This window comes from Bos grunniens, chromosome 1, assembly GCF_055505025.1.
Source record: "Bos grunniens cultivar Pamir isolate PY7600 chromosome 1, Bosgru_T2T1.0, whole genome shotgun sequence".
Taxonomy (NCBI): domain Eukaryota; kingdom Metazoa; phylum Chordata; class Mammalia; order Artiodactyla; family Bovidae; genus Bos; species Bos grunniens.
In genome coordinates, this window is record NC_141165.1 from 4818758 (window position 1) to 4846505 (window position 27748).

The 27748-nt window shown below is 39.4% G+C and overlaps 1 protein-coding gene across 18 annotated transcripts in view; it reads left to right on the forward strand.

The window, feature by feature from the left end:
* Window positions 1–27748, forward strand: part of ANKRD28 (ankyrin repeat domain 28) — a 216271-nt gene that overhangs the window by 142849 nt on the left and 45674 nt on the right. For 13 of the 18 annotated variants that reach the window (XM_086396049.1, XM_086395822.1, XM_086395978.1 and 10 more), the window contains 6 exons: window positions 7528–7598; window positions 13037–13237; window positions 14628–14715; window positions 20414–20556; window positions 23526–23738; window positions 27506–27584. In XM_086396049.1, the coding sequence (XP_086252175.1) occupies window positions 7528–7598; window positions 13037–13237; window positions 14628–14715; window positions 20414–20556; window positions 23526–23738; window positions 27506–27584 (795 nt within the window). Of the gene's footprint in view, window positions 1–7527; window positions 7599–13036; window positions 13238–14627; window positions 14716–20413; window positions 20557–23525; window positions 23739–27505; window positions 27592–27748 lie in introns of all 18 variants that reach the window. The other 5 variants (XM_086396672.1, XM_086396826.1, XM_086396907.1 and 2 more) reach the window with 1 other exon arrangement.

Here is a 27748-nt window from a genome sequence, read left to right on the forward strand (position 1 = left end):
AGTTCCAGAGAATAGCAAGGAGAGATAAGAAAGCCTTCCTAAGAAAACAATGTGAAGAAATAGAGGAAAACAATAGAATGAGAAAAACTAGAGATCTCTTCAAGAAAGCTAGAGATACCTAGGGAACATCTCATGCAAAGATGGGCACAAGTAAGCCCAGAAATGGTAGGGACCTAACAGAAGCTGAGGATATTAAGAAGAGGTGGCAAGAATACACAGAGGAACCATAGAAAATGATCTTCATGACTCAGATAGCCACCATGGTGTGATCACTCAGCTAGAGCCAGTCATCCTAGAATGTGGGCCTTAGGAAGCATCCTGTGAACAGAGCTAGTGGAGGTGATGGAATTCCAGCTGAGCTCTTTCAGTTCCTGAAAGATGACCCTGTGAAAGTGCTGCACTCAATATGCCAGCAAATTTGGAAAACTCAGCAGTGGCCACAGGACTGGAAAAGGTCACTTTTCATTCCAGTCTCAAAGAAAGGCAATGCCAAAGAATTTTTAAACTACCGCACAATTGCACTCATTTCACATGCTAGCAAAGTAATGCTCAAAATCCTCCAAGCTAGATTTCAACAGTATGTGAACTGAGAACTCCCAGATGTTCAAGCTGTATTTAGAAAAGGCAGAAGAAACCAGAGATCAAATTGCCAACATCTGTTGGATCATCAAAAAAGCAAGAGAATTCCAGAAAAACACCTACTTCTGCTTTATTGACTATGCTAAAGCCTTGTGGATCACAACAAACTGTGAAAAATTTTTGAAAGATGGGAATAACAGAGCACTTTACCTGCCTCCTGAGAAACATGTATGCAGGTAAAGAAGCAACAGTTAGAACCGGATATGGAACAAAGGACTGGTTCAAAATTGGAAAAGGAGTCCATCAGTGCTGTATATTTTCACCCTGTTTATTTAACTTCTATGCAGAGTACATTGTGCGAAATGCCATGCTGGATGAAGCTAAAGCTGGAATCAAGAATGTGGGGAGAAATATCAGTAACCTCAGATGTGCAGATGACACCACCCTAATGGTAGAAAGCAAAGAGGAGCTAAAGAGCCTCTTGATGAAGGTGAAAGAGGAGAATGAAAAAGCTGGCTTAAAACTCAACTTTCAACAAAGGAAGATCATGGCATCTGGTCCCATCACTTCACGGCAAATAGATGGGGAAACAATGGAAACAGTGACACTTTATTTTCTTGAAAGTCATTCAGTTACGTCTGACCCCTTGGACTATGCAGTCCATGGAATTCTCCAGGCCAGAATACTGGAGTGGATAGCTATTCCCTTCTCCAGGGAATCTTTCTAACTCAGGGATTGAAGCCAGGACTCCTGCGTTGCAGGCAGAGTCTTTACCAGCTGAGCCACAAGAGAAGCCCAAGAATATTGGAGTGGGTAGCCTCTCCCTTTTCCATCGGGCTTCTTGACCCAGGAATCAGGGTCTTCTGCTTTGTAGGCAAATTCTTTACCAACTGAGCTGTCAGGGCAGCCCCTTAGTGTCAGTAACGCCCTCCTAAATGGTGTAGTGCACCATTGGGGCGGTGGGGTGGGGATGGTCCAGCGTCACGGGGAAAGTGGGAGTGCACTCGCCTTTTGCTCATTCTACTCCCAACCTCAAAACAGAGTCTGAAGCTTTGACCCTGGCTTTGGTAGTCAGCCAAAGGAAAGCATTATTTCCAGTTTGGGAAGAGTGCTAAACTACTTGGCTCCTGGCCCAGCTCACTGGGTATGGACTGTCTCCTCTGTGGCTTAGGAGCAAAGAAGAAAGCTATGCTCTGCAAGCAGGAGTTTTAGAAAATTATTAGTGAGACTGTGATTATTACAGACACATAGGAAAAGAGAAATAATTTTAATAGTATCAACTCTCAAGTTCTTTGCCTAGATCAGAAGTTGATAACCTTATGTGAGGGGTCATCCAGGCAGTGGCAGCTACTCATCTTGACTCCTGTAAGGTGGTAAAACTACAAAATAGGTGGCTGGCAACCTGTGGGCTGAACTTGAAGAACCCTGACATTGATTATAGTGATACTGCCTTATTAATGTAGGGTAGGGTATTTAATAAGCATGAAATAATTTATTCTGAATATTTCAAAATAAAATAGAATATCATCACTGGAAATGGATCGTAGAGATCATTTGCCATAGCCCTTATTTTACCCATTGTAGTATTCTTACCTGGAAAATTCTATGGACAGAGGAACCTGGCAGGCTATAGTCCATATGATCGCAAGGAGTCAGACAAGACTGAGCAATTAATACTTTCACTTATTTTACCAGTAACGGGTTCAGAAATCAAAGAATTGGCAGATCTTGGTGAGCGAACAGATCAGGGAGAAAGCAGACGAATTAGTCTTCTTGCAAAGAAGACCTGAGAGACCTAGAGTCAATTGGGACACTGGTGATTTGAATGCCTGAGTTCACAGAACTCACTTTGCAGAAACAGGTGCTCCCTATGTTATTTTAACCTGGGGTCTAACCTGGGGCCTAGCCAGTCCATCCTAAGGGAGATCAGTCCAGGGTGTTCAATTGGTAGGACTGATGTTGAAGCTGAAACTCCAATACTTTGGCCACCTGATGCCAAGAGCTGACTCATTTGAAAAGACCCTGATCCTGGGAAAGATTGAGGGCAGGAGGAGAAGGGGACGACAGAGGATGAGATGGTTGGATGGCATCACCGACTCGATGGACATGGGTTTGGGTGAACTCCGGGAGTTGGTGATGGACAGGGAGGCCTGGCGTGCTGTGGTTCATGGGGTCGCAAAGAGTCGGACACGACTGAGTGACTGAACTGAACTGACTAGCCTCCCTAGAGAGAGACAGAGACGTGTGCGTGTGTGATGTGGTTATGTACACACATACACACACACACACACAGGGAGATTACATTTCATAAAATGAAGCTCCAGGGGTAATGAGGCGCAGCCCCAGGTCACAGCCTGCTGACTACAGGGCCATTATTAGATCACAGGTCTTCCCCCTGGGCCCCTCCGTCCACAACCCGCCTGTCTCCTCGACCTGTGCAGATCTCTCGGGCTGCACTGCTGGCAAGAGCCCATAATAGACTGATGTAGGTGAACCAGATATTTTATTTTTTAAAATTAATTTGTTTTATCTCCAAATGAGGTAGATATTTATCTAATTCTGAAAGGACTCTTACCTTAAGTATCTTTAAAAAGCTGTTGTTTCTGAGTGTATTTTATATGTATGAATTAGTAAAAGGAAAGATTGGTGAAAGGAAGATTATGTGGGTTTTTCCGTCTAATATAACTGTGCTACCAAGTCTCATCACATCTCTAAAAAGGTAAATCCAAATTCAGATATTTTATGTGGCATAGGTTCTGGCCGCTTATTTTTCTTAAAGGAAAGCTCAGCTGATCTAGGGAAGAGGGGATTCTACTAAGGACTACGTTTGATTTATGCAGTTGAGCATAGCCTTGGGTTTAGGGAGGTATGTTCCTGGTGCTCAGGAGGCTTTCTGTGGGTGTCGGTTTGCAGTGGTTGTAGGCGATGCCTCCTCAGAGTGCTGTCTGGTCTTGTTTCCGAGCCGTGCCTCTCCTACCACACGGCCTCCCAGTAGCCTGATTTCAGCAGTTGAGACAGTGCTGCTGTGTTCTGTTCTGTTCTATTTTAGTGATTGGGAAATAGTAAAGAAAGGAATCTTTTCTTAGTGACTTACGGTCATCCTTTTACATCACAGATACTATGTACTCTGCCAGGTAGAGAGCCTGTGACGGAGCCCCCAGAGCTGTTACCTTTGGTTTCATTTCTCTGTAGGAAGACTGTTCTGTGTTATAAGTGGATAGGATTTCCTTCTCTTTCCTTCCCTTCTCCCTCCCCCTCCTCGCCTCCTCCCCTCCCCCCTTCACGCCTCTTCCCTTCCTTCTCCTGCCCCCTCTCCCTCCTCTCTCCGTCTCTTTTGCCTGTCTTCATCTTCTCTGTGGCTAGTCTTGAGCTGTTGGATTAGTTGCTTTACTTTGGAAATGTCTTTTCCATTACTGGAATAACTTTGTAATTTGTTATATGAATATGTAATTTTGGCGCTCTGTGTGTGTGGATGGACGTCTGGTTGCCTTCAGAGAGCTCACAGGAGATGACTTCTGGTAGCCTGGATGTCTGATGTGCCCTGCCATGTTATTTACTCTAAAGCCACTTTTCATTGTGCACCCAACTGCTGCTGTTATAATGCTCATTGCCATGTTTGTCTGTTAATATATAAAGCACGTGCTAATTAACCCATGTGGGCAGGGGAATTTGTTGTATTATGCCCTTAGAGGTACCCCAATCATTTCTCACATACTTGACCTTTAATTTCCAAGGGATTAAAATATCTAATTAGTGTTATTAAAATAAATATGATTTAATGGAATATAAGTGTCTTCTGAGAAAGGATATGATCAGATGTCTAAAATTACATTGTGTTGATCTTCCTGAAGTATCTTTAGAATCTTCAAAAAGAGCAAGCCAAATCCATCAGGTTGTCTACTAGTTGCTGATGGCAGCATGATGTGTCCTCATTAAGCCACTAGTGGGTTAGTTGTTACAACCACTCATGTTTTTGATAAAATTAACTTTGACTTTGTTATTAAAAGAGACAGATGATTTAATTAATTACTGTAACTTAAAATGGAAGAATGAAGCCAGCAGGACTTTTTACTTTGGACTTATGATGTGTCCTCATTGTCCTCATTAAGCCACTAGTGGGTTAGTTGTTACAACCACTCATGTTTTTGATAAAATTAACTTTGACTTTGTTATTAAAAGAGACAGATGATTTAATTAATTACTGTAACTTAAAATGGAAGAATGAAGCCAGCAGGACTTTTTACTTTGGACTGCCAAGTACACCATAAAAATTAGATTTTCTTCGTTCACTCGTCTTATCTGATAACCCATTTCCAAAAGAAAGACTATTTTTACCTTCGTCCTACTTTGCAACTTTTTTCTTTGTACTTGAAGCCAAACTCTTGAAGTGTTTTTTATTTCCTCATCAGTAAATTTCACTTTCTAAATATATAGTATTTCTGTTTCATTTCCAAATTAAAGTGGACACACCTTTAAAGGCACACATTTCAGCGCAGCTGCTTTTGCACCCTCGTTTCCCTCGCATCATCCAGTCCTCAGCGTCCCCACTGCCGACACAGATAGGCAGCCACCATTTTTGATGGCTTAGCTTTCCTCCAGGGTTTCCTTTTGTAAACATAGATGTTTAACTCTTCCTTTTTCAGGTAAAAGCAAAGAACATTATTTATACAGTTCTTATTGCTGTTTCCACTTTTCTCTTCTCAGATCTGTATCAGCACACAGAGGTCGTCCTCATTGTGACAGCTACTCTCTGTTTCCTTGTCAGTTAACACCTAGGGTCAGACTCATGGCCTTTCCATTTGTGGAGACTCAGAAACATCTTCAGCCCTCTAGAAAGTCTCTGCCTCTGTCTTTCCAGGGTATTTGTGTCTTCTGAGTGTCTGTGTCACTACCCTTCAGGCATAAAATGCCAGGACCTGCCCTTCTCCTGTGCACATGAATACAAAACCATAGAAAGAGGTGCGGGGACTATAGAGAACCAAGCGGTGAGTGGGGAGAAGGAAGCCGCCCCTCCACGGGCTACGCCTTCAGGTGCTTGTGTTCTTACCCAGAACAAACACTGGCTCAGTTGTGCTCAGGAAAGTCTGTTTTCACCATTTGGGCCTCCAAAGAACTTGGCTGGTAGTTGTTCCCATGTTTATTACATGGATATACACACGGTGTCTGGCTGTTTTATTTTTGCTGACTCCCCTTCTTTCTCCCACAGCCTTAAGCAGTTTTGAAAGCTCTCCTGCTGGTTCAGGATTCTTTTAAGTGTCCTGCTGGTTGGCCCTGCCCACACAGAGTTCAGCTTCAGCTGCTGCATTTGTGGATGACTTCCTACACCTGCCTTTCATTCATTTTCTTTCGCAGTCAGGCTTGTAAAAATCTACCTCTCCTATTTGTGCCCTGTGTGTACTAGATAGAGTGGTTATATGTCAGTTTATTTATTTTTTGCTGCACTGCACGGCATGTGAGATCTTAGTTCCCCGGGCAGACATGGAACTGTGCCCTCTGTGGTGGAAACACAGAGTGCTAACCACTGGGCCGCCAGGGAACTCCCCTCATTAATCTCTGTAACAGGGTATTAGGAGATCTGTCTTATAGCTGAAAATGTAGGTTCAGAGGGATCACAAAACTCGTTAGGGCTGTAATTTAGAGTCACTACACTTGATTATTACCTAGAAGCTCACACTCAACTAGTTAGGGACCTATAGCTAGAGGTTATTCAGGCTGTAACTTGGAGTCACTGCACTTGATTGTTACCTGGAATCTCACACTCAGAACATAGAATGTAAACATTAGGACCTTAGGATGTCTGAATTCTATCCTCGGTTCTGCTGCAGTTGATGGCATTGAGCCGCTTCCTTGTACCAGTGTTTGATCATCTGGGAAGTCTGGGGGCTGGACTAGGTACCTAAAGCCTCTTTTCACGAGCTAGTTATGATTCTAGATGTAAATCTAGGCTTGCTTGTCGTGCTGGGCCTGTCACCAGGTCCTCTGCACTCCTGAGAGCCAAGGCTGTTACTGCTTAGAGTGATCCCGTGGTGTGCCACTTCTGTTTTGTAGGGATTTAAGCACCAAGTCAGCAGATTTTACATAGGTGATAAATCCTGCCCCCCCACATTATGTAATACACTTGTCTTACTAAATGGTATTTCCATTCTATTAAAGAAAATTTGTGTCTGTTGACTTAATAATTTTTAAGCAAAAAATACATAGTTGATTTGTTTTAATGATTACTTCTTCAGAACTTCAGGTATAACCTGGAAAGACATGTGGGTTGGTTCATTTATTTCTTATTTTTTCCCCCTAAGTTTAAAGCCATTGTATCCATTTATAAAATAACTATAGTATTAGAGCATTTTAAATAATCACTGGAGAACTATTTTGATATTATTGCATTATAACATGATACATTCATTAGTAAAGAAATGTAATGAATGGTCTTATATTTATATTAGTAAATAATATAATGAATATTTTATGTTTATATTTTATATATTTATAAAATTATATAAATTAATATGTTTGTAAATATTTTATCTTGATATAATTGTATATATATAATTATATATTTATAAATTTATATTAGTAAAGAAGACTTTGTCATGATATGCATTTTATATCTGAATATTCTTATTTATTTAAGTATCAGGTTTTTAACACACATTCTACAGTGGGGTCTGATTTTCACTTTGGATATGCTCTGTATAAAGGTGGCTTTTCTAGCCTACATATAAAATGATATTTCTTTGATTTTTTAATAAAAAGAGCTAATACCTTACTGGATATCAATTAAAAAAATAGTTTTGTTTTGTAATTTAAGGATAATTTATTAGCAGAAAGTAAAAAAAATGAAGTACTACATTTTCAATTGTTGTTTATCCAATTTGGACTGTATATAGTTATTTATTTTAAATTATTTTATGCAAAATATTTCACTTAATTTTTTTCTTCTTGTTGCAGGAGCTAGAGTTAATGCCAAAGACAGCAAATGGTTGACACCTTTACACAGGGCAGTTGCATCTTGTAGTGAGGTATGAGATTTCTCTTGGTAAATACATTGTATGTGAAATCATTACGCAGGCCTGCCTGTGAGCCCATGTGCAGATCCTGTATTTTCAAAAACGGAACAAGCCACTGAAACTACCTAGACTGATCACTTCACTTTGCAGTTTGCACAAACCAAGCTAATTGTCCCATGTTCCTTCTGTGACTAAGACCTCTTGGAGAGTCTGAAGTGGCAGAGAATGCAAGGCTCTCTTTTTGTACTTCCTGCAGGACAGCAGTTTTCTTTCTGTCTTAGACATCCCTCATCAAGGCTCTTCTCTGCTCACTGGCTCACAGTAGCCTGATAGACTTGTTTCAGAGGTGCTACTGGTTGTGATCAGGAAATAATCTCTGCAGTGTGTAATGATTAAATGAAATATTGTTTAGGTAAACTGTAAAATTCATTTTGGAAACATTACTAGTTCTCCTGTGTTGCCAGTTCTAAATATAATTTTAAAATACGTTAAGTGTCTTATGAAGAAGAACAGTTCCTTCTTATTTATAATCCTGTGCTTTGTTTGATCTTAAAGATAACTGACATTTTGTGAGAATTCATTTTTATATTTGTCATTATCTTCTAACCCTCATAAAATCCTTGAAGAATAAAAATATTCTGAAGAAACTGTGTAGTTAACAATTTGCTAGAAACCAGTCAGCTATTGGGTAGCAAAGATGATAACGAATATCTGGACCCTCTTTTTTTCTGTCATTTTATTGCCTTTCTGAAATGGATTGTGTGTGTGTGTTACAAATGCATTGTGCCCAGAGCACACCTTTTACCCATCTTAATGTATTTGATTCTTGTTGAAAACATTTTTTTAAATAATTTAAAGTATAAAAGGGTGTGATGGTGTAAAGTAGTATTTTCTTCAGTTACTGAGATTGTGAGAGATGGAGAGGGTTGCTCCTGCTCCTTCTCCCCATCATGGGACCAGGTCCTTCTTAAGTCTGCTCATTCTCCATACTAATCGCAAACTACATCTTGAACACAAAGCAAGAGCTGGGCAGGTGAAGAGGAGCGGAGGACAAAGTGACTGGAAAGGACTGTGAATGCTGTGCTGTGACAGAGGCGGCCTGTTGGCCATAAGCCTTCGGGTTGGGAGACGGAGGGGGAGGGAACAGGGGTCTTGGTGGCTACAACTTATGAACTGTGGGGCCTGGGCTGGGGGAGACTGGCTTCCGGTATCACCTGCCGCGTTCTAGCTGGGTGATCTTAGGCAAATCTGGGAATTCTGGAAACTAAGACATATTAACCAAAATACTTTGAATTCTGAAATTCATGGTAATATTATTGAGATTGTGGCTAGCCCTCTTGTAAAGAAGTTTCTTTAGATAATGGCAATTAAGGAAGATAAGCGTTACCATCATTGCAACTGTTTGGTAAGTTAATCATATTTGCCTATTTTTTTGGCATGACTCTTGGGAATGTGACTTAAATTTAGTGGAGTTTTACCAGATTAAATTATCAGGAAGAGCGCTTCGTATATTTGTAGAGATACCAGGCCAAAAATTCTTAAAATAATTAACGTTAGAGGCAGATTGCAGGTTCCACCCAGAGACCTAACTGCTGATTTTTTAAAATTATGTATGTAGCTTGAACTTAAAGGGCAAGCTGTGGGTTAGAAAGCTAATCCTAATAAGTTTAAGCTTTTCAACCTAAAATTAAGTTTAGTCTTTCACAGAAGTTAACTCTTCATGGACGGTGGATGTCTTAAGGGTTAATTTCCTCCCTGAACTTGGGTTGAGAAAGACTGCTTCCAGTGAAGTACCCCCCATTCCAGCTCTCCGTCCGTGACACACCTGCTCGTGTTGCCTGGCTGCCTCCTCTTGGTTTGTGACTGTCGTTCCTCAAGTGTCACATACAGTTCAGCTCTCTGTAAATGCATTCTGTATTCTGAATAGATCAATTTCTGAATGCTAGGGGTGTGTGTGTATTTATTTATTTATTAAAAGCCACATCACACTGGATCCTCCAAAGGATATGCATTTATTGTTTTTTAACATAACCCCAAGAATTATCATTTTAGTTCTGTCAAGATAACTGAGTTTAAAATAGATCACCATGTGAAGTATTAGTGGTTCACCCAAACATTGCATTTATTTGCAAATGGGTTAGCCCTTCTTTTTGCTGTGCCTGACCCCAAGCTATGAATAAATACTCTTCAGGTATTATTTAAACTTTTGTTATCACCCCATCCCCATATTTCATAATCATATGTAAATCAACATCCTAGGGTATAACTTGTGTGTTTGAAGTCAAGGCCACCTGCAACATTTCTTACACATATGTACACATATGTACCTCTGGTGGTAGTTTAGTTGCTAAGTCGTTTCTGACTCTTGTGACCCCATGGACTGTAGCCTGCCAGGCTCCTCTGTCCATGGGATTCTCCAGGCAAGAATACTGGAGCGGGTTGCCATTTCCTTCTCCAGAAGATCTTCTCAACCCAGGAATCGAACCCAGGTCTCCTGCATTGCAGGCAGATTCTTTACCAACTGAGCTATGAGGGAAACCCATATTATGTACCCTCTAATAATGGGGAAATTAAGATCAAGGTTATTCTGGTAATTTTGCCATTAGTAAAACCATGTATATCCTACATAGTTATCCCTACACGTTTTTTCCTGAATGCTTGTAATGTGTTGATAATCTAGAATTTTACAAGGGTTTGACATCAGGCTCATTGGTTTGCAATTTCCAGAAATTTACCCTTGTTTAATTTTTGTTTTTGATGTCTCCTGTCCTTTGTTCTTTGAAAGTGTTACTCATTGGTGTCCCACTCTTTGCGACCCCATGGACTATGTAGCCCACCAGGCTCCTCCATCCATGGAATTTTCCAGGCAAGAGTACTGGAGTGGGTTGCCCTTCCCTTCTCCAGGGGATCTTCCTAACCCAAGGATCGAACCCTCAGGTCTCCTGCATTACAGGTAGATTATTTACCGTCTGAGCCACCAGGGAAGCCAGTTTTCTCCAAATTTTCGAAGGTCACTGCTGCTGTGATATGACACTGGCCTATATTATTCTGAGTTGTAATGTAGATATGTCAATATTAGCTCACCTGCCATAACAGAATACCACAAATTGGGTGGCTTAAGCAACAGAAATGCATCGTCTCAGTCTGGAGGCTAAACATTCAGAGGAAGGTTCAACGGGGTCAGTTTCAACAAGGCCTCTCCTCCTGGCCTGTGATGCCTGCCTTCTTGCTGTGTCCTCATGTTTGGTGAGGCAGGGGGAGAGGGGAGGTTCTCTTCCTGGCCTTAAAAGGCCATCAGTCTGTCAGATTAGGGCTCTCCCATATTGTCTCCTCTCCCTTTCCCTCCTAAATGCACTTTAGTGGGGGAGGCAGGACTTCATCGTGTGAACGTTGGGGTACACAGTTAAGTCCCCAGCAGTGGACTCAGGATTCAGACTAATCTGTCCTGATTCTAGAGTCTTAGCCATTGTGGTGGGTGCCATCTTACCCACCGTCAGCCACAAACTGGGTTCATTCTTGCTTTTCTGTGAAACAAAAGTATAGCTTTGGTTTCTCTCTTCTTGGTGATGGAACATAAATATTCCACACATTTTTCAGAAACCCACAGGTGTGCGTTGTGCATTCTAGTTGGACATAATTGAGGCACACCTGTCATCCATAGTATGCTGCATTTGCCCCATTTTCCTAATTATAAACTCTTCATGTTGCTTCTGATTATCTCCCATGAACGTGCTATAGAGATCCTGACAGTGCTTGTACCCCATTCTCCATGATTCTGAGTACATATTGCTCTGTGTGTATATTTTCCCTGTGTTCTCTTTTTTAAATTGAAATGCAATTTACAGTAAAGTGCACAGACTCTTAAGTGTGTAGTCTTGAGTTTTGGCAGATGTGTATACCTCTGCAGCCTTCTTCCCAGTCTAGATTTAGACGATTCCATCACTCCAGCCGGTGCCTTCATGTCCCTTTTCAGTCAGGCCTGCCTGTCCCGAGGCAAGCGCTGTTCTGATTTCTCTCACTGTGGAGTAATTTTGGCTGTTGTGTCATTTTGTAAGAATGGAATCATACAATGTGTGCTCTTGCACCTTGACTGCTTTTGCAGTTTGTCCTTTTTGTTGTGTACATTGGTGGTGCATTCCTTACTATTGCGAAGTCGTGTTTCCCTGTATGTATATGCAACAGTTGTATCTATTTTCCTATAGGTGGACATTTACATTTCTTTTTTGACTCTTATGAGTAAATAAAAGATTGCTATGACATTTTCAGATGGATGTTCTAAATTTTCTCATGGGTAAAATAGTTGGAATGGAGTTGTGAGGTCACAGGGCAGGCCTCTGTATGTCCTTGATTAACTACTTAACAGATTGATAGATTGATGGGCATCTCTCCAGCCTTTTGCCGTTTCCCAGATTTCATACAATCCCTATTACTTTTTATTTCAAAGGCTATACATGAGTCATGAATAATAGTATTTTGTTTGGTGTTTCTTGCTATGTTGCATAGTTATTTTAATTTTTTGAACACTGTGTACATTAGCTTTTTTTTGCTTGATAGCAGTCTTGAAAGGAGTGGTGGGCGGGTGCTAGTTCCCCCTTTACTGATAAGAAGACCAGAGGCTCAGTTTTACTAGACTTGAATAGTTACGCCTTGTAAATGACAGAACTGAGATAATTTGCTTCTGGTCTTTTCCATTTTGTGTATAGTTTGTCACTCATCTGCCAAAAATAGGATTGTCCCTGCAAGGAGAAGCTTTTTGCCATGTTTAGTTCTGATTATACTGCTTAATATTGATGGCTTACTGGATTCCTTTTGATTTTGCCATGAGTCCAGTTTATGGATGTGTTGTGACATTTTCCTTGTGTTCTGGGAGACCAATCACTGAATAGTAAACTGTTAGTTTGCCTTGTTAACACCAACTTTCCCACAAGGTAGAATCACAGCAAAGACTTCTTTCTTCCCTCCCCACTCGCGTGCTCTCTGTCTCTCTCTAATGAACGAGGTCCTAGTAATTTTTCATTTTGTAAAATACAACATGTGTAGTACCTTGGGAAATAGTATGTTTTAAATTTTTTTGTATTTAACAGCAAAGTGATAAATCTAATTTTTAAAGCTTTGAAATTATAAATTAATTGTATCTCATCATCTAGAAAAGCAAGAGTAGTGATGAATGCTTTTGAAGAATATTCGTCAGTATTTCTTCTCATACATTTTGATGGAGATTGATGGCTATGCCTCAGTTGGAGGATGAACAAAGGGAATATTTTATCTTGCTGTATCTTGCATGGCTCTGAGTACTGCCTTTGGTTCAAGGTCTTTTGTTTTCTGGCTTGTTTATAGCAGGTTCTACCAAACTTTTTATTTCCTCAAGAAATTGGTTTTCCATCTTGCATGTACAATTTCTAAAGCTGTTAAGTCATTTGTCTTATGTAACGTATCTTCGTGTGTTTCAGGAAGCAGTTCAGGTGCTGTTGAAGCATTCTGCAGATGTTAACGCTCGAGACAAAAACTGGCAAACCCCTTTGCACACAGCGGCCGCTAACAAAGCCGTTAAGTGTGCGGAGGCCTTGGTGCCTCTTCTGAGCAATGTGAACGTGTCTGACCGGGCAGGGAGGACTGCGCTGCACCATGCAGCTCTCAGCGGCCATGGGGAGGTAGGCGCTGCCCTTCCCTCAGTGACGCTCTGCGCCCCCACCCCCGTTACTAATGAACTCACCTGTCCTGCTTCTTTTTATTTATGTTTGCCTTCTTCAAACCCTCAGACTTCTTTTCATCATAATTCATGATGTAACTTTCTCACATTTAGAAATTTATCAGATACAGCCCCAACCAACACTACTAACTGTAAAACAATGTGAAAAGTTTATTCTGTCATTGAAGGAAAAAATATCTAGAAAGTCAGAGCAGTTTCATTGTTCTTCCAGAAAGATGGTAGCAGAGGAAGGTAAGAGTGTAGAAAACATTTTCTTAGTTTATTTTGAACATTTAGTCAAGATTTCATTGATGACAGGCCATCAAAAGAAAACAGTTAAAAAAAAATAGTAGTTATCTTATACAACGAGCATTGGCTAATAATGTTAGGTGTGTTATAGCAAAGAGTGGGGCTTATGTATGTACATGGAAGACATAGGAAAGAATGAGACTCAGTCAGAAGAACCTTTGAGGCCAGCTTGTCCAGTTCATTTTTTTTGCAGACACAGAAACTCAAACGGGTAAATATAAATGGTCCTACTGTACGGCAGAGGGAACTACATTTAATATCCTATAATAACCTATAATGCAGAAGAATTTGAAAAATATATATGTGTGTATGTAAGTGAATCACTTTGCTGTCTACCTGAAGCATTGTAAATCAACTATACTTTGATTTAAAAAAGAAGAAATAAAGTGACGTTCCCAGGATTCGGGGGCTGAGCGCTCCCTGCTGCAGTGTTACTTTCACTCTTCTTCCCGGTTTTTGCAGCATAAAGAGTTCTTGCCTCCACTGCAGTTCCCGTCACTAGATGAGTCCCTTTTTGACATCTGCAGTGCTCTTTCCACAGGGAAATGACTGTAAATGTGTTTAGACATAATGGAAATAACTACTCTTGGTACGTTTTGAGCTAAGTAGACTGCAGTGGCCTTCAGGTCTAATCATATTATGGACACTTCATTTGTGTTTGAATTAAATTTAAGACATTTCTGCAATCAGAAAGTACTTTGAATTTTAATAATACTTTGAGCTATAAAAAAAGGAATAAAACATGTTGTTAAATACTCTCCCTTTATACTTCCCAGATTTGTGCTTAGTTGTTCATAAAACACCAGGACACAAAGTGGCATCTTTAAAAGATATTGATGCATGACTTCAATAACAACCACAATAAAACCTTTTGTTGTATTTTGTCCTGTTGTTTATTAAATTATGTTAAAGCATTCAGTATACAATCTAGTGTTTCTGCAAGTGCAGAAATTCAGTGCCAGAGAGATTTGAGATGAGTCTTGATGATGGATATTCAGGAACACTTCTCAATTTTGATGAAACTATGTTTGTTTTTATTCCAGATGGTCAAATTACTCTTGTCTAGAGGTGCCAATATTAACGCTTTTGACAAGAAAGATAGACGTGCTATCCACTGGGCAGCATATATGGGTACGTCTCTTTTTTATTTATTTTTTGATATTAAGTGTTAAGTAAAAGTTGGACGTTGTCGTTCTTGCATTTGTACAGAATGTCTTTTAGGGTAGTGAGAAGTTATGTCTCAGTTTGCTGCCCAAATGAAACCAGCTTTGCAGTAGGGGAGGCTAGCAAGGACAGGAGTACCTTGGGTCCAGTTCTCTTGCTGCTGCTGCTGCTGCTGCTGCATCACATCAGTCATGTCCGACTCTGTGCAACCCCATAGACGGCAGCCCACCAGGCTCCCCCGTCCCTGGGATTCTCCAGGCAAGAACACTGGAATGGATTGCCATTTCCTTCTCCAATGTATGAAAGTGAAAGTGAAGTCACTCAGTCGTGTCCAACTCTTAGTGACCCCATGGATGGCAGCCCACCAGGCTCCTCCGTCCATGGGATTTTCCAGGCAAAAAGAGGACTGGAGTGAGTTGCCAGTGTCTTCTCCCCATTTCCCTTGGAAGCTGTTTAAAATTAATTCTGTTTACCTTTAAAGGGAGAGACATCCTAGACAGAAGCCTGGGGTACAGTTTAGACTGGTGTTTACTAAAAGCTCATTCTTATCCTGAACACATCTTTGTTTGTATGGGGATATTAAGGTAGAAGTTGTGAAGATATATTAGAAAGCCTGTTACCGGACTTCCCTGGAGGTGCAGTGCGTAAGAACCTGCCTGCCTGCCTGCCAGTGCAGGGGCCGTAGCTTCCAGCGCCAGTCCAGGAAGAGCCCACATGCTGCAGGGCAACCAAGGCCGTGCAGCACAGCTCCCGAGCCCGTGCGCTGTAACTCCCGGAGCCCGTGCTCAACAGCAGGAGAAGCTGCCACAATGGGAAGCCTGTGCAGCGCAGCTCAAGAGTCGCCCCTGCTCACCACAGCTAGAAAAGAGCCTGAGCAAGCAATGAAGACCTAGTGCAGCCAAAAATAAACAAATAATTTTTTTTGAAAACCTGTTGGGCCAAGCACTGGATTAAATAGGCATATCATGTTTGATTTCTACCACAGTAATTTCACAGAAAGAAACTGAGGTGTAGATACCAACTTTTCTGCTTTTAACATTCTTGAGGGGATTCCCTGGTGGTCCAGTGGTTAGGACTGTGTTTTCACTGCCAAGAGCATATTTTCAGTCCCAGGTCGGGGAGCTAAGATCCCACGAACTGTGCCGCACAACGAGAAAGGGGCTGGAATTCTTAAAAAGTCTTAGGATCTCCAAAATCTGCTGTCTGAAACAGAGTCCGTGGGGAAATGGTCCTGGGGCAGACCACTTATGACCTGTGTCGCTCTGTGAGCAGAGCACTGCCAAAGCATTAATGGGTTCTTGAGGTGACTTGGACAGCCAGGGAGGAGAAGCGCCAACCTTCCTCAGGATACTTACAAAAGAACGGAAAAGATGCTGGCTTGTGCGTGCTGAAACCATGCAGGTTGAAGTGAATCTTAACCTGCCCCTAACTTTGCAAGTCCTGCAGGGCTCAGTTGTGCCTCAGGAAGGAAGCCGTGGACGGAGGCATCTTCAAGTAGAGAGGAACTCCTCTCTTTGCAGCCATGGAGCTCAGGACATTTTCTCTTCCTCCCAGAAGTCCATTCTGCTTCTACTATGCTGATTCTTCTTGCTTAGGAAAGGTCACACGGACTGATGGAGCTGTTGTGTCATGCTGGTCTCTTCCCTCTCATACTGGAGTACCTCTCATGCTGACCACAAAGGGCAGTCTAGCCCCTCTTCACACAGGCATGGCCTATTCCCATTACTGCCTGCATTCGCTTTTGTCTTTTTCTAGCTCTCTCTTAAAACTAGAAGATTGATGGAAGATTATTGATTTAAAATTACTGTATAAAATTCTAAAATAGAAAAATGTAAGAAACCAAATGAACTCAAAGCAATTTGTCAATAACGCCAAGTTCAGGAAGATCCTTTGCCTATCATGAAAGTAACTCTGGAGCGGTTGGTGTTTCTCTCACACCAGAGGCTTGTGCCTCTAGTTACGTCATGGGCAGTTTTCTTCTGTTAATGGAAGGTAAGACATCCAGAAGCAAGTCTCCTGTGGTGTCCTCCTGCTGTCTCCTCACAGCCTGTAGATTTTCTGTATTAAAGTCTTGGGAATTTTTCTGAATACTCTAGAGTAGCTTATTCTTAAAGACAGTTTAGGAACAACGAGTCTGATTTTAAACTATGTAACTTATAGTAAAAGTTTCACACATTAAGCAGAGAGCGTTAGGCTTTTTATCTTCAAAGAGTTAGGCTTGGCTAAACAGCAGTTTTCATAAAATTAAAGGCCACAGAATTTTGTGGGTTGCCTCTAATTGGGTGTGTGTGTATCTCAGGGTCCTTGGATGGCTTTGTTTTCCTTGATCTGCTAAATGTCATTTTTTAGGCTGATTGTGATTGTAGAAAATACTCTGTATCTTTTGTGCCTCACAGTCCATTTAATTTTTGAGCATAAACATTCAGAGGTTAATATTTTTTTTGCCTTGTCTCTTCCTTTCTTTAAGCTTGGAGAAAGAAGAGTATTTACACCCAATTTCAAAAACTTCAGTTGTTTTAGGTGTTCAGAATTAAAAGGAGCTAAATATACGGAAGTAGGGAGCTGTTTATTACCTGGTCTATTAGACAGGCCTGAAGTCCAGATCACTGTCACCTCTAGAGACTCTGTCAGGATTAGCCCAGGAAACACTGGACTCACATGTGTTCTTGTAATTTATTCCTCCCAGGCTTCCTTCTTTGCCTGCTGTCTCCTGGCTGAGACTACTTTTCTCTTTAGGCTCTACCTCTTCCCCTTGAGCTACGACTAAATTCTCAACTCCATCCTCACCTCAAATGAATTGATTATTTTCCCCTCCCTCCCCTGTATTTGTTCCTACTGTGAACCTTCATTAAGATCCCATTTACTCACTCATCTTTTCCGTTGCACAGTGCTTTTAACAAAATCCAGTCACCTTACTGTGATGACTCTGAGATAGAGGGCACTAAGTAAAGGTTAATTACCTTAGTGAGCAATTCATTACATTATTTCTTTTAAAAGCAGTTCATAATTTGAGTTGATATGAAATGGTGTTTGGTTTTGGTTTTTTTTTTTTTTTCTGCTCCTTTTCTTTCCATAAAAATGTGCAGACCTGCTGTACAGCACAGGGGACTGTACTCAGCACTCTGCAGTGACCTGTATGGGGAAAGGATCTGAAAAATAAAAAGGAGTGGATATATGTATATGTGTAACTAATTCACTTTGCTGTGTAGTAGAAACTAACACATTTTAAACCAACTATACTCCTGTAAAAATTGAAAAAAACAAACAAACATAGCTCGTTTTATTTATACATTCATGAACAAAAGAAAAATACAGAGAATTTTCCAAATTCCTGAAGGATAATGATTATACTTACCAAGCTTACATTGCTTGGATATAATTGTTTTTAAAGAACGTTGTTACTGATTACAGAACTAAGTATGCCATGCTATCTACTGAATGCTATCTTCTGAAAATACACTCAGATAAATTGAATGAAACCTAGTCCCCTTGGGTACCATCATTTTATATATTGATAAGGAGAAAACATACATATTCTGGCTAGGGTCTGCCTAGCTGGAACAATATATTTATTTCACTCTAGAACTCTCTTGCCTTTTTTCTTTCAAATAAGTCACACCAAACTGACTATGGAAAGACCTCTTCTTCCTGTTTTCAGTGGTCCATTAAAGGAATTTATGCATATTTCAGAAATGTACTTAAATAAATATTTGTCAATTTTAAGATAGTAAATTTGCTTACGTGTGGCCCCTTTTAAAAATAGGTTTTTTATCAACATCAGGAAAAGTTCACACTTCCTGGAATCTACACAGTTAATATGACCTGCGTCATTTACTTAGAGTGATATATTTTGAACAGTTTTTCCAGTATGTTTGTGTTATGGGCCTTCTAGTCTTAAAAATCAGAAGAATTTGTTTCTTTTTGGCCTATTAGTGAATAATATGCATTTGCCTGGTTTAAATAAGCTCCATTTATGTGTGACCCTCCCGGGTATTATAGGTCCTGATTTTTAATACATTACCACAAACCCAAGTAGTTGTTTTTTCTAGAGCCATAGGTCAGAGAAGTAACATGTCTGTCTTGAGAGAGCTTTTGTACCAGCTACTGCTCTTATATGATAGTCACATTTACTTTGACATCTAATGATTTAATAGATTTTCTTTTGATTTTTCCTTTCCTAAAAATATAGTAGATATTTTTCATATAAAGATGGGAGAAAATGTCTGAAAGTATCCACTTAAATTGATAATTTATATATATAAACAACCAAATATACTTGATTCTTTATACATCTTATAGTATCCTTTTTTCAGGAGAGTGGGGTCCTATGTTTGAAAATCTCATATTTATAGTTATTAACTTTATATACTCCTTTCCTATGAAGGCATATTAAAAATGACATCATGAACAACTTGTTTATTGCAACAAATGTTTATTGGGTGTCTGTTTTGTTTGAAGTATACCATGAAGGAGACCATAAGAGCCTATGACATTTTCCTTTAAAGATCCATATTTGGGAACCTAATACATAAAAGTAATTAAAATGTTAGTTAAATAATGATTCAAGTATAAGAAACATCACAAGGTATTATATGCTTATTAGATAGTATTTGCAGGTAGAGGGTGCTTTGGGCCATGTAATTCTGGGGAACTGGAAGCCTTCTAGGGCAGATAGGAACTGACATGGCCTTCTTCATGGATTAATAGCAATGATTAGAAAGAAACATCCAGGCAGAACATCCTGTGCAGTGAAGAAACTGGCTTCATGAACAAAGACACAGTGGTGGCAGAGCTTTGGGGAGGAGGAGGAAGCACTGTAACCTCATCTGGTGAGATGTGAGGGGACAGGAAAGGAGGCCAGTGGCTCTCTCACCTTTCAGATGCAGGTCCCCCTTCCTGGCCTCCTTGCATGGTTGGGGGCAGCCTGAGACTAGTTCTGACTAACAGAAGCAGCATGGCCTCTGGACCAGAGCATTTGATCAGTGGTGTGAAGCTTAGTCCCCTTTCTTGGCACAGTGACCAGCTGCCTTCAGGATTGTGTCAGCTCCATGTGTCTGGATCCTTGAGGGACTGAGTAGAGCCCTCTTGACAAGCTATCATAATGCTAATGAGAAAACACTGATTGTTTAGACCACTGAGATTTGGGAGTCAGCATGGGTGAGCAACAAACTAAGGTTGTTAAGGACAGCTGGTGGAAATAGTGAGAGAGTTTTTAGGTTAATGTTCCAAAGACGACATTTTTAAGAAATATGCCCAATTCACTCCCAGATTTCTGAATAGAAGAAGATTCCGCTAAAGCTTGCAAACATAAACTAATGTCTTATATTAGAAATAAGCTAGTTTAGTAACTTGAGAGTATTAAAAACAACCTCGGAAACATGATCTAGGGGAAAGGAGGATTGCAGGGTCATCATTGGATAAGATAATTAAATGTATTATTTTCAGCTGTTTGTTGCGCCTGTCAACATTTATCAAAATTATCCTGAATTCTTACTTTTTCCTTGTGTCCACTCTCTGGTTATAGCGTGATTAATTGGTGACTGTCGAGCATTGTCTAGTTAATTTGTACTTTTACCTGTCTTTAAAGATATTCAAGATCGTATTGTATTTCATATTTTCCATACGCTCTCTGCTTGTTTTTTTTCCTTCATAAACACATTTTCAGGTCACATTGAAGTAGTGAAATTACTTGTGGCACACGGAGCTGAGGTGACATGCAAGGACAAGAAGTCTTACACGCCTCTCCACGCAGCAGCCTCCAGTGGGATGATCAGCGTAGTCAAGTACCTTCTCGATCTTGGAGTTGATGTAGGTGTACAGACTAAGCAGGATGAAGAATGGAGCGTTTTGTGTGTTTGTGATTTCATTGTCTGTGATTTCATTGTCAGTGGAGGTTTTTTCAAATTTAAAAGATGTTTTCTTACAGTAACGTTTTTGTCTTTTAATAGTGTTATGTTTATACTCCTTTACATAATATACAGTCTGCTGATTCTGACCAAGACATGAAGTTAGTCAAATGTGTTAAGAGGTAGAATATTTTCCAAAGATGAATGGTTGATTGACAGAGGTTTTCCTTTTCCATCACATTCTAGCCCCCTGTAGCTTCATTTCAACTGTGGAAACCAGCAGATCAGACATACTTGAATTATTTTCCTAAGTGGCTTGGTTATTGTTAGTAGTATTTGCCCAGTTTGTCTAATATTTCCTTTAAATGACTGTAGCTGTTCATAATACAGTGTATTGACCAGAAGTAGGCAGGGAAACTAGAGGCTTCTGGCCTCTAGTTAGCTGCAAGTATTCCTTACTATATGAGTCTGTTTGGTTAGGGAAGGGTTGCCTGCTTCATCTGAATATCTTTGATAATAGAACCGGGACAGCTAAGAATACCTGGCGCTCCCATAGTCCATCCTCTACACACATGTATGTTACCCCCCACCCTGCCCTGGTGGCTCAGCTGATAGAGAACCTGCCTGCAGTGCAGGAGACCTGGGTTCAGTCCCTGTGTTGGGAAGATCCCCTGGAGAAGGGAATGGTTACCCACTCCAGTATTCTGGCCTGAAGAATTCCGTGGACTGTATAGTCCATGGGGTTGCAAAGAGTTGGACGTGACTGAGCAACTTTCACTTAGTAGCTCTACTCTTATTTTAGGTACAGGTCTGACAAGCTTGTCTGGTTCTTTAAAACAGACTATTTGTTATTGTTTAGTTGCTAAATCGTGTCCGACTCTTTCACGACCCCATAGAGTGTAGACCACCAGGGTCCTCTGTCTATGGGATTTCCCAGGAATACTGAAGTGGGTTGCCATTTCCTTCTCCAGGAAGTGAGGGTCCCAATCCAGGGATTGAACCCGTGTCTCCTGCATTGGCAGGCAGATTCTTTACCACTAAGCCGTTGATTTAAAACAACCAGGAGAGAGGGAGGTAGTTTAGATCAGCTGCAAAGACAGAAAGATAGTTGGTGACCTGGTTGAACTCTTTATTAATTTAAGGACTATATGAAGCACTTAATTTTTGAAAGATAGGGATCAGAAAGCCAAACACAGTTAGGCAGAGTGCAAACAGATGAAAGGTTTTTTTTTCAACTCAGCACTTCCTATAGCTCAGTTTTAGCACCGAGATTATAATGCCCAAGAGACCCTTGATCTAGATAAATGAGACAGCCTACTTCTGGTCACTGTTTCAAGTCCATTCTGGGACAATTTTTAAAGCATATTTTATTGGCAGCAAAATAAACTCTGGTGAGAGTGTTCTTCAAAAAAAGTGGTCAGACTTTGAGCCACTTGGTGACCCATGGCCTCTGATTGCATGACTCAGCTTCTAAGAGCTGCCGTAACAAACAGCCATGAAGTGGGTGACTAAAGGCAGCACACGTGATCTCTCAGAGTTCTGGGAGCTCCAAGGGAGAATCTGTTTTAGGTTGCCAGCTTTGGGTGTTGAAATCTAGATGATTTGACTAAAGTTATGTGTGGCTTTTTCAGTTCCTCTTATTTCTGTTACTGGAGATCTGAGAAAGGAAAATGTTTAAGTTGTGATAGATTGGGCCCAACCACAAGGATAGAGGGCACAGAACTCCCTTCAGCTTTGATAATTCACTAGAAGGACTCCAGAAACTCACTGAGGACTATTATACTCACAGTTATGCTTTATTACACAGAAAAAATACAAACTAAGATCAGCCAAAGGAAGAGACACACAAGTATTCATTCTAAATGCAAAGCTCCCGTTGGCCTCTCCCTGCAGAGTTGGGACTCTAATCTCCCAGCGTCAGAGTGTGACATACGCATGCAGTATTGCCAACCAGAAAAGCCACCCGAGCTTTGTTATCAGAGTTTTGTTGAGATTCCACTAGATGGGCATGATTGATCAGAATTGCTCATGTGATTGATTTCAGTCCACTGAGACCAAGTGATCCAAAGCCCTTCCCCCAAATCCCATGGCTGTTTATGTGGCCCTGCCCCTGAAGACTATCCGCTCTGCTAACCCTCCTCTCAGCTGCAGGGTACCCAGCTCCCACCCTAGACAAGCACATGTCTATCAGGTGTGCCGTGGGTTACCTCCCAGAGGACAGGGACAAAGGTAAAATTCTTCATTACAGGAAAGCTGTGTAAACTTGAAAATGTTAATCCAATATATTTTTTAAGGAATAGAAAGATAAACTTGAGTTATATCAATTATTTCTCAGTACTGATCACATTGTTTAGAGCATACTCATTTTGGTAACATATCAGTGTATCAGTATGTAGGCTGGAATATATCTAGAGCCTAAGTTTGTTGCAAAAATGAGTTAAATAAATAGGAAAGGATGTCACTCATTTCTTAAAAATCTTGCAGTCTACTAAAAACCAACTTTCATCTTTGGTCACTGTAAATGAACCAGGAGAAAATATGTGTGTTTTTCAGTATATGTCAATTTTCAGTTTGTGTCCATTTTTCATGATTCTTAGAGTTAATGCTTTAATTGTCTCTACCTAGAATGCTTTTTAAAATATTTGTTTTCATTTTCCTAAAATATCTCATGTAATCATTCAGTTTTGTCTTGAAATAGACATTTGTCTATATGAATTATATTCCCTGATGGTACAAAATCCATTTGACACCAAAATGCTGCAGTTATGTTCGTTTTTTTAAAATAAGTTTAAAATTATAAGCCTTATCTGTATTATTTATCCCTGTTTCTCACTTTAATAATTTGATTTCAACCACAACGTTGTTAAGGTAGCTTACAACACTAATAATTAGGAAGACTGCATTAACATTGACGTTTTTGTCTTCCAATAGATGAATGAGCCAAACGCCTATGGAAATACACCTCTTCACGTAGCCTGCTACAATGGACAGGATGTTGTCGTGAATGAACTGATAGACTCTGGTGCTAATGTAAATCAGAAGAATGAGAAAGGGTTTACTCCTTTGCACTTTGCTGCTGCATCTACACATGGAGCATTGTGTTTAGAGCTTCTAGTAGGCAATGGGGCCGACGTCAATATGAAGGTAGGAAGTCAGATCAAAATCCCTACCTAGTGTTTCGGGTTGTGCTATGTTAATACTGTTGGTAGCACATACCATTCAGCAATAAAAAGGAATGAGTTACTGGTACATACACAGATAAGTCTTAAAAGTACTATGCTGAGTAAAAGTGTTACATAAGAATTTGTTCACTGTTCCCACTTATATAAAGTTTTAGAACAGACAAATAGTAATGAGGTGCCAGACTATCTATAGTTGGGGGTAGAAAACAGGACAGTTATTGTCTCTGGGAGCAGGGATTGATAAAAAGGCATGGGGGAACTTTCTGGTATGGTGGTAATGTCCTGTATTTTGAGAGCTTTGGGTTATATGAATAAGAATTAGTCAAAACTCATCAAGTGGTACATTTAAGATTTCAAAGGCCTCATTGCATGTAAATGTTCCCTTAGAAGGTTACAAACCAAGCTAATATTCAACCTTAGTTAATGATACACATACCAAAGTATTTTAGAGGCAATAAGTAGATTATCTGTAGCTAATTTTGAAAAATATCATTTAGGGACTTCCCTGGCAGTCCAGTGGTTAACATTCTGAGCTTCCACTACTGGGCAGGCATGGGTTTCATCCCTTGTTCTGCATACCACACAGCTTGGTCAAAAAAAAAAAAAAATCACTTAATAGAATGGGTGGGTGGAGAGAGAGACTGATGTATGATAATGTTCATATAGTAAAATGTTAGCAGTAGACTCTAGGTGGTACACATATGGGTGTTCACAGTAATATTCTTTCAACTTTCCTGTTTTGAAATTTTTCACAATATTAGAAAAATTAAAAGATGAATATCAGTGGTTTACATACAAGGAATAGTTGATTTTTGGTCAGTTGCTTTCAAGAGTGAGCATTTAAGTTTTAGAAATACATAAAAGTTCTGGAGCTAAAATAAATGTACTTTTACTGCATAAGTCTTTGGAAATGCACATGTAACCACAATTTTGAACACAACTACTTTACAATGTGTACTTGTCATTTATATTTTCCAAGTTGCTTTCACTGATTGTGTCTGTATTAATTTATTAATTCATTCTTTGGGCACTTGCCAAACCGTGGCTTGTGGAATGAAAAAAAGAAACCATTAAAAAAAAAACAGAACCATTTAGGATTTGTAAAAATATTTAAGCTTCGAATGTTTTCAGAGCTTAATTACATAACATTTCAGCTCCTTTTGTAGGTGTGATAAGCTGGTGTCTTTCAGAGGATAGGGAAGGGAGTCGGTTTTCTCATCTCTAACTTGAAAACATCCTTTAACAATGCCACTGACCCACTCTGACAGCTGTAGCAGCAGCAAGCCCATCTATATTTAGGTCATTGCTCTAAATTGCCCTCTGCCAGCTAAAGGACAGAATTTATACATATCAAACCATGGAAGGAAAGGGCATAATATTAAAAAAAAAAAAAAGCCCTCTCTGGTACAAGTGTTTCTTTTAAGAAAATACATTTAAAGCTTTCGGTTCTCAGTCAGATCACCTACTGAAGTTTTATTGTTAATAATTTAAATAACGTCTAAAAATTTCCTAATAATAAATTTGAACTTATTTTGAATTTATTTGAATTTATTTTGATTTGAAGAATTCCTGCTGTTTGGATAATCAGTGCTCAGAAAAAAAAAATTCTTAACAGGAGTGGAGAGGTTTGTTACTTGTTTCCTCAAAAGCCTAGTAATATTTTTTAGTAAAGAGTGTTTCAAAATAAAAAAAATTGAAATTATCTTAACATTTTTCAAATGAAAAGATCTCATCAGATATTTTTAGTCTAGATAGATCTGTTTATGATAAAGTGGCTATAGTTAAAATTATCTTTGTTAAATATTAAGTGTCTTGGAGTAAGAGAGACTTACCTGTATCATTAACTGTTATGCATTTTTTAGTGTATCGATGGCTCAGTAAAAATTAAGCTGTTTATTTTATACAGTGCTGTTTAGACAGACAGTTACTATAGTTTGAAAATAATTTAATTACTTGGTTCATGTGTCATTGCCTACGTAGCTGACCAGTACCTGTAGTTATTTTTAAGTCTGTGTTTTCTTGTGGAATGTAGAGATGAGAATCATTTCTACAAGAGGGTTACTTGCTCATATCAGTGGTCCTATTTGACATTACTTCCTTAATGATTTAGAAAATTCAGTGGTGGATTTTACACATGACAAGGGAATATTTTAGCAAAGTCGTTAAGATGTGGTGGTGAAGTAGATTTGAAGACAACAGGCCATGACATTGATTTAAAACTGGATTCCATAAAAGTTGCTTTGATCTTGACTAAGGATGTGTGACTTCCTGCTGATGTGCAGCTGTCCAGTTACCCTAGCGCCAAGCTCATTGAAACACACTCTCCAGGTTGTTGACGATTTCTGGGTACCGTCCAACCCTGACATTATGTAAAAACTGTTGATAGTAGTGAGTTTTCAAGTAATGTGTTTTCATTGAAGAATATATCTTCATTCCTGACACCAACGTTACCTATATTTGACAAATGGTTATTTGAATAAGGCGCTATGGCTCTAAAATTTGGCTTATAAGAAAGAAAATCATACTTGCTGACCCTCAAGTCCTCCTTATCAAGTCATCTTTCTCCTTCATCTTTTCCTCCCATTTCATTCTCTATTTTGATGTTTCTGACCTGATCAAATTGTGGATGACTTACATTTGGAATGTAAATTTAGGTTCATAAATATTCAGTTTGTAAGTTTTTAAATTGATTGTCCTACAAAATACTATTTAGATGTAAAGTGAATGTTCTTTTAAAAAGAGCAATATAGGTCTGGTTTTTCATAACCTTGCTTATCATGAACCCCGCTACATTGACGATGTCACTTGCTGCCTTTTTTTCCTCCATTCTTCAAGTGTTTATTCTATAATCAGTTACTATAGAGGATAGAAACTCTGGATAGTATGTATGTTGAAAGCAAAAAAAAAAAAATACAATTTCATGCAATATATCCAGTTGTCAAGCCAGATAGCTATTATACCTTTTCCCACCCCCATCCTATATGTAAATTTTGGTCAGAGTACCCCAAATACTTCTTTCCTTTGTGATAATCACATGTATGTTTTGATTAACAAAATAATTTAGGAAAGAAAGGACTTTACCTAACTCACAGTAAAAGATATCACTAATTCATATTTGGAATTCCTCTGAAATTTCAGAATTCCTACATTGAATACACATGCACAACCAGTCTAGTTTATTATCTTAAGTAATTTGAGAAAAAGCTAACAATATTGATTACAAATAATTATAAACTAAGTAATGTATAAAGTTTTTAAAGTGAATTATAGTGGCTGAAGTTAATTCTGACATTCACTTTTCCTTGGTCAGGGAGGGATTCAGCATTTCTTTTAGGACAAAAGAATTATAGCAATGTGAAATTTTTGAACCTTGCAGCAAATCCTGGCTGTACCACTTCCAATGACGTGACCTTGGTCAAATCATTAGTATCCTTGTTCTTCAGTTCCCCCATCTGTGAAATAGGAGTGATATTAAGATTATAACACACCTACCACTCGGGACCTTCTATAAACTGTAGGCACTATATATTTGTGCTTTATGGTATACATACTAAAACATTAGTTCATAATTTCAGATAACTGTTTTACACTGCCATAGGCACCTATTAAACCTAATGCTTGAGTAATAGTTACACAAAATAAGGTTGCAAGAGGATATTCAAAATAAAATGAACAATTATGTGTTATGAATATAACCAGAATTTTAAATCTTTTTTGTGTCTATTTCAGAGCAAAGATGGAAAAACTCCACTGCACATGACTGCCCTCCATGGTAGATTCTCCAGATCACAAACCATTATCCAGAGTGGTAAAAAGTATTTCTGTTTGTTTTTTTTCTAAAGTAAAACCATTCATCCACATAATGAATGGTATTGAGGAATTGTTATAGCAGTATACATAATTTTGACATTTGATATCATATCTCATGAAAATCAGATAATGAAGAATTTTAAATGCCACTTACATGTATCT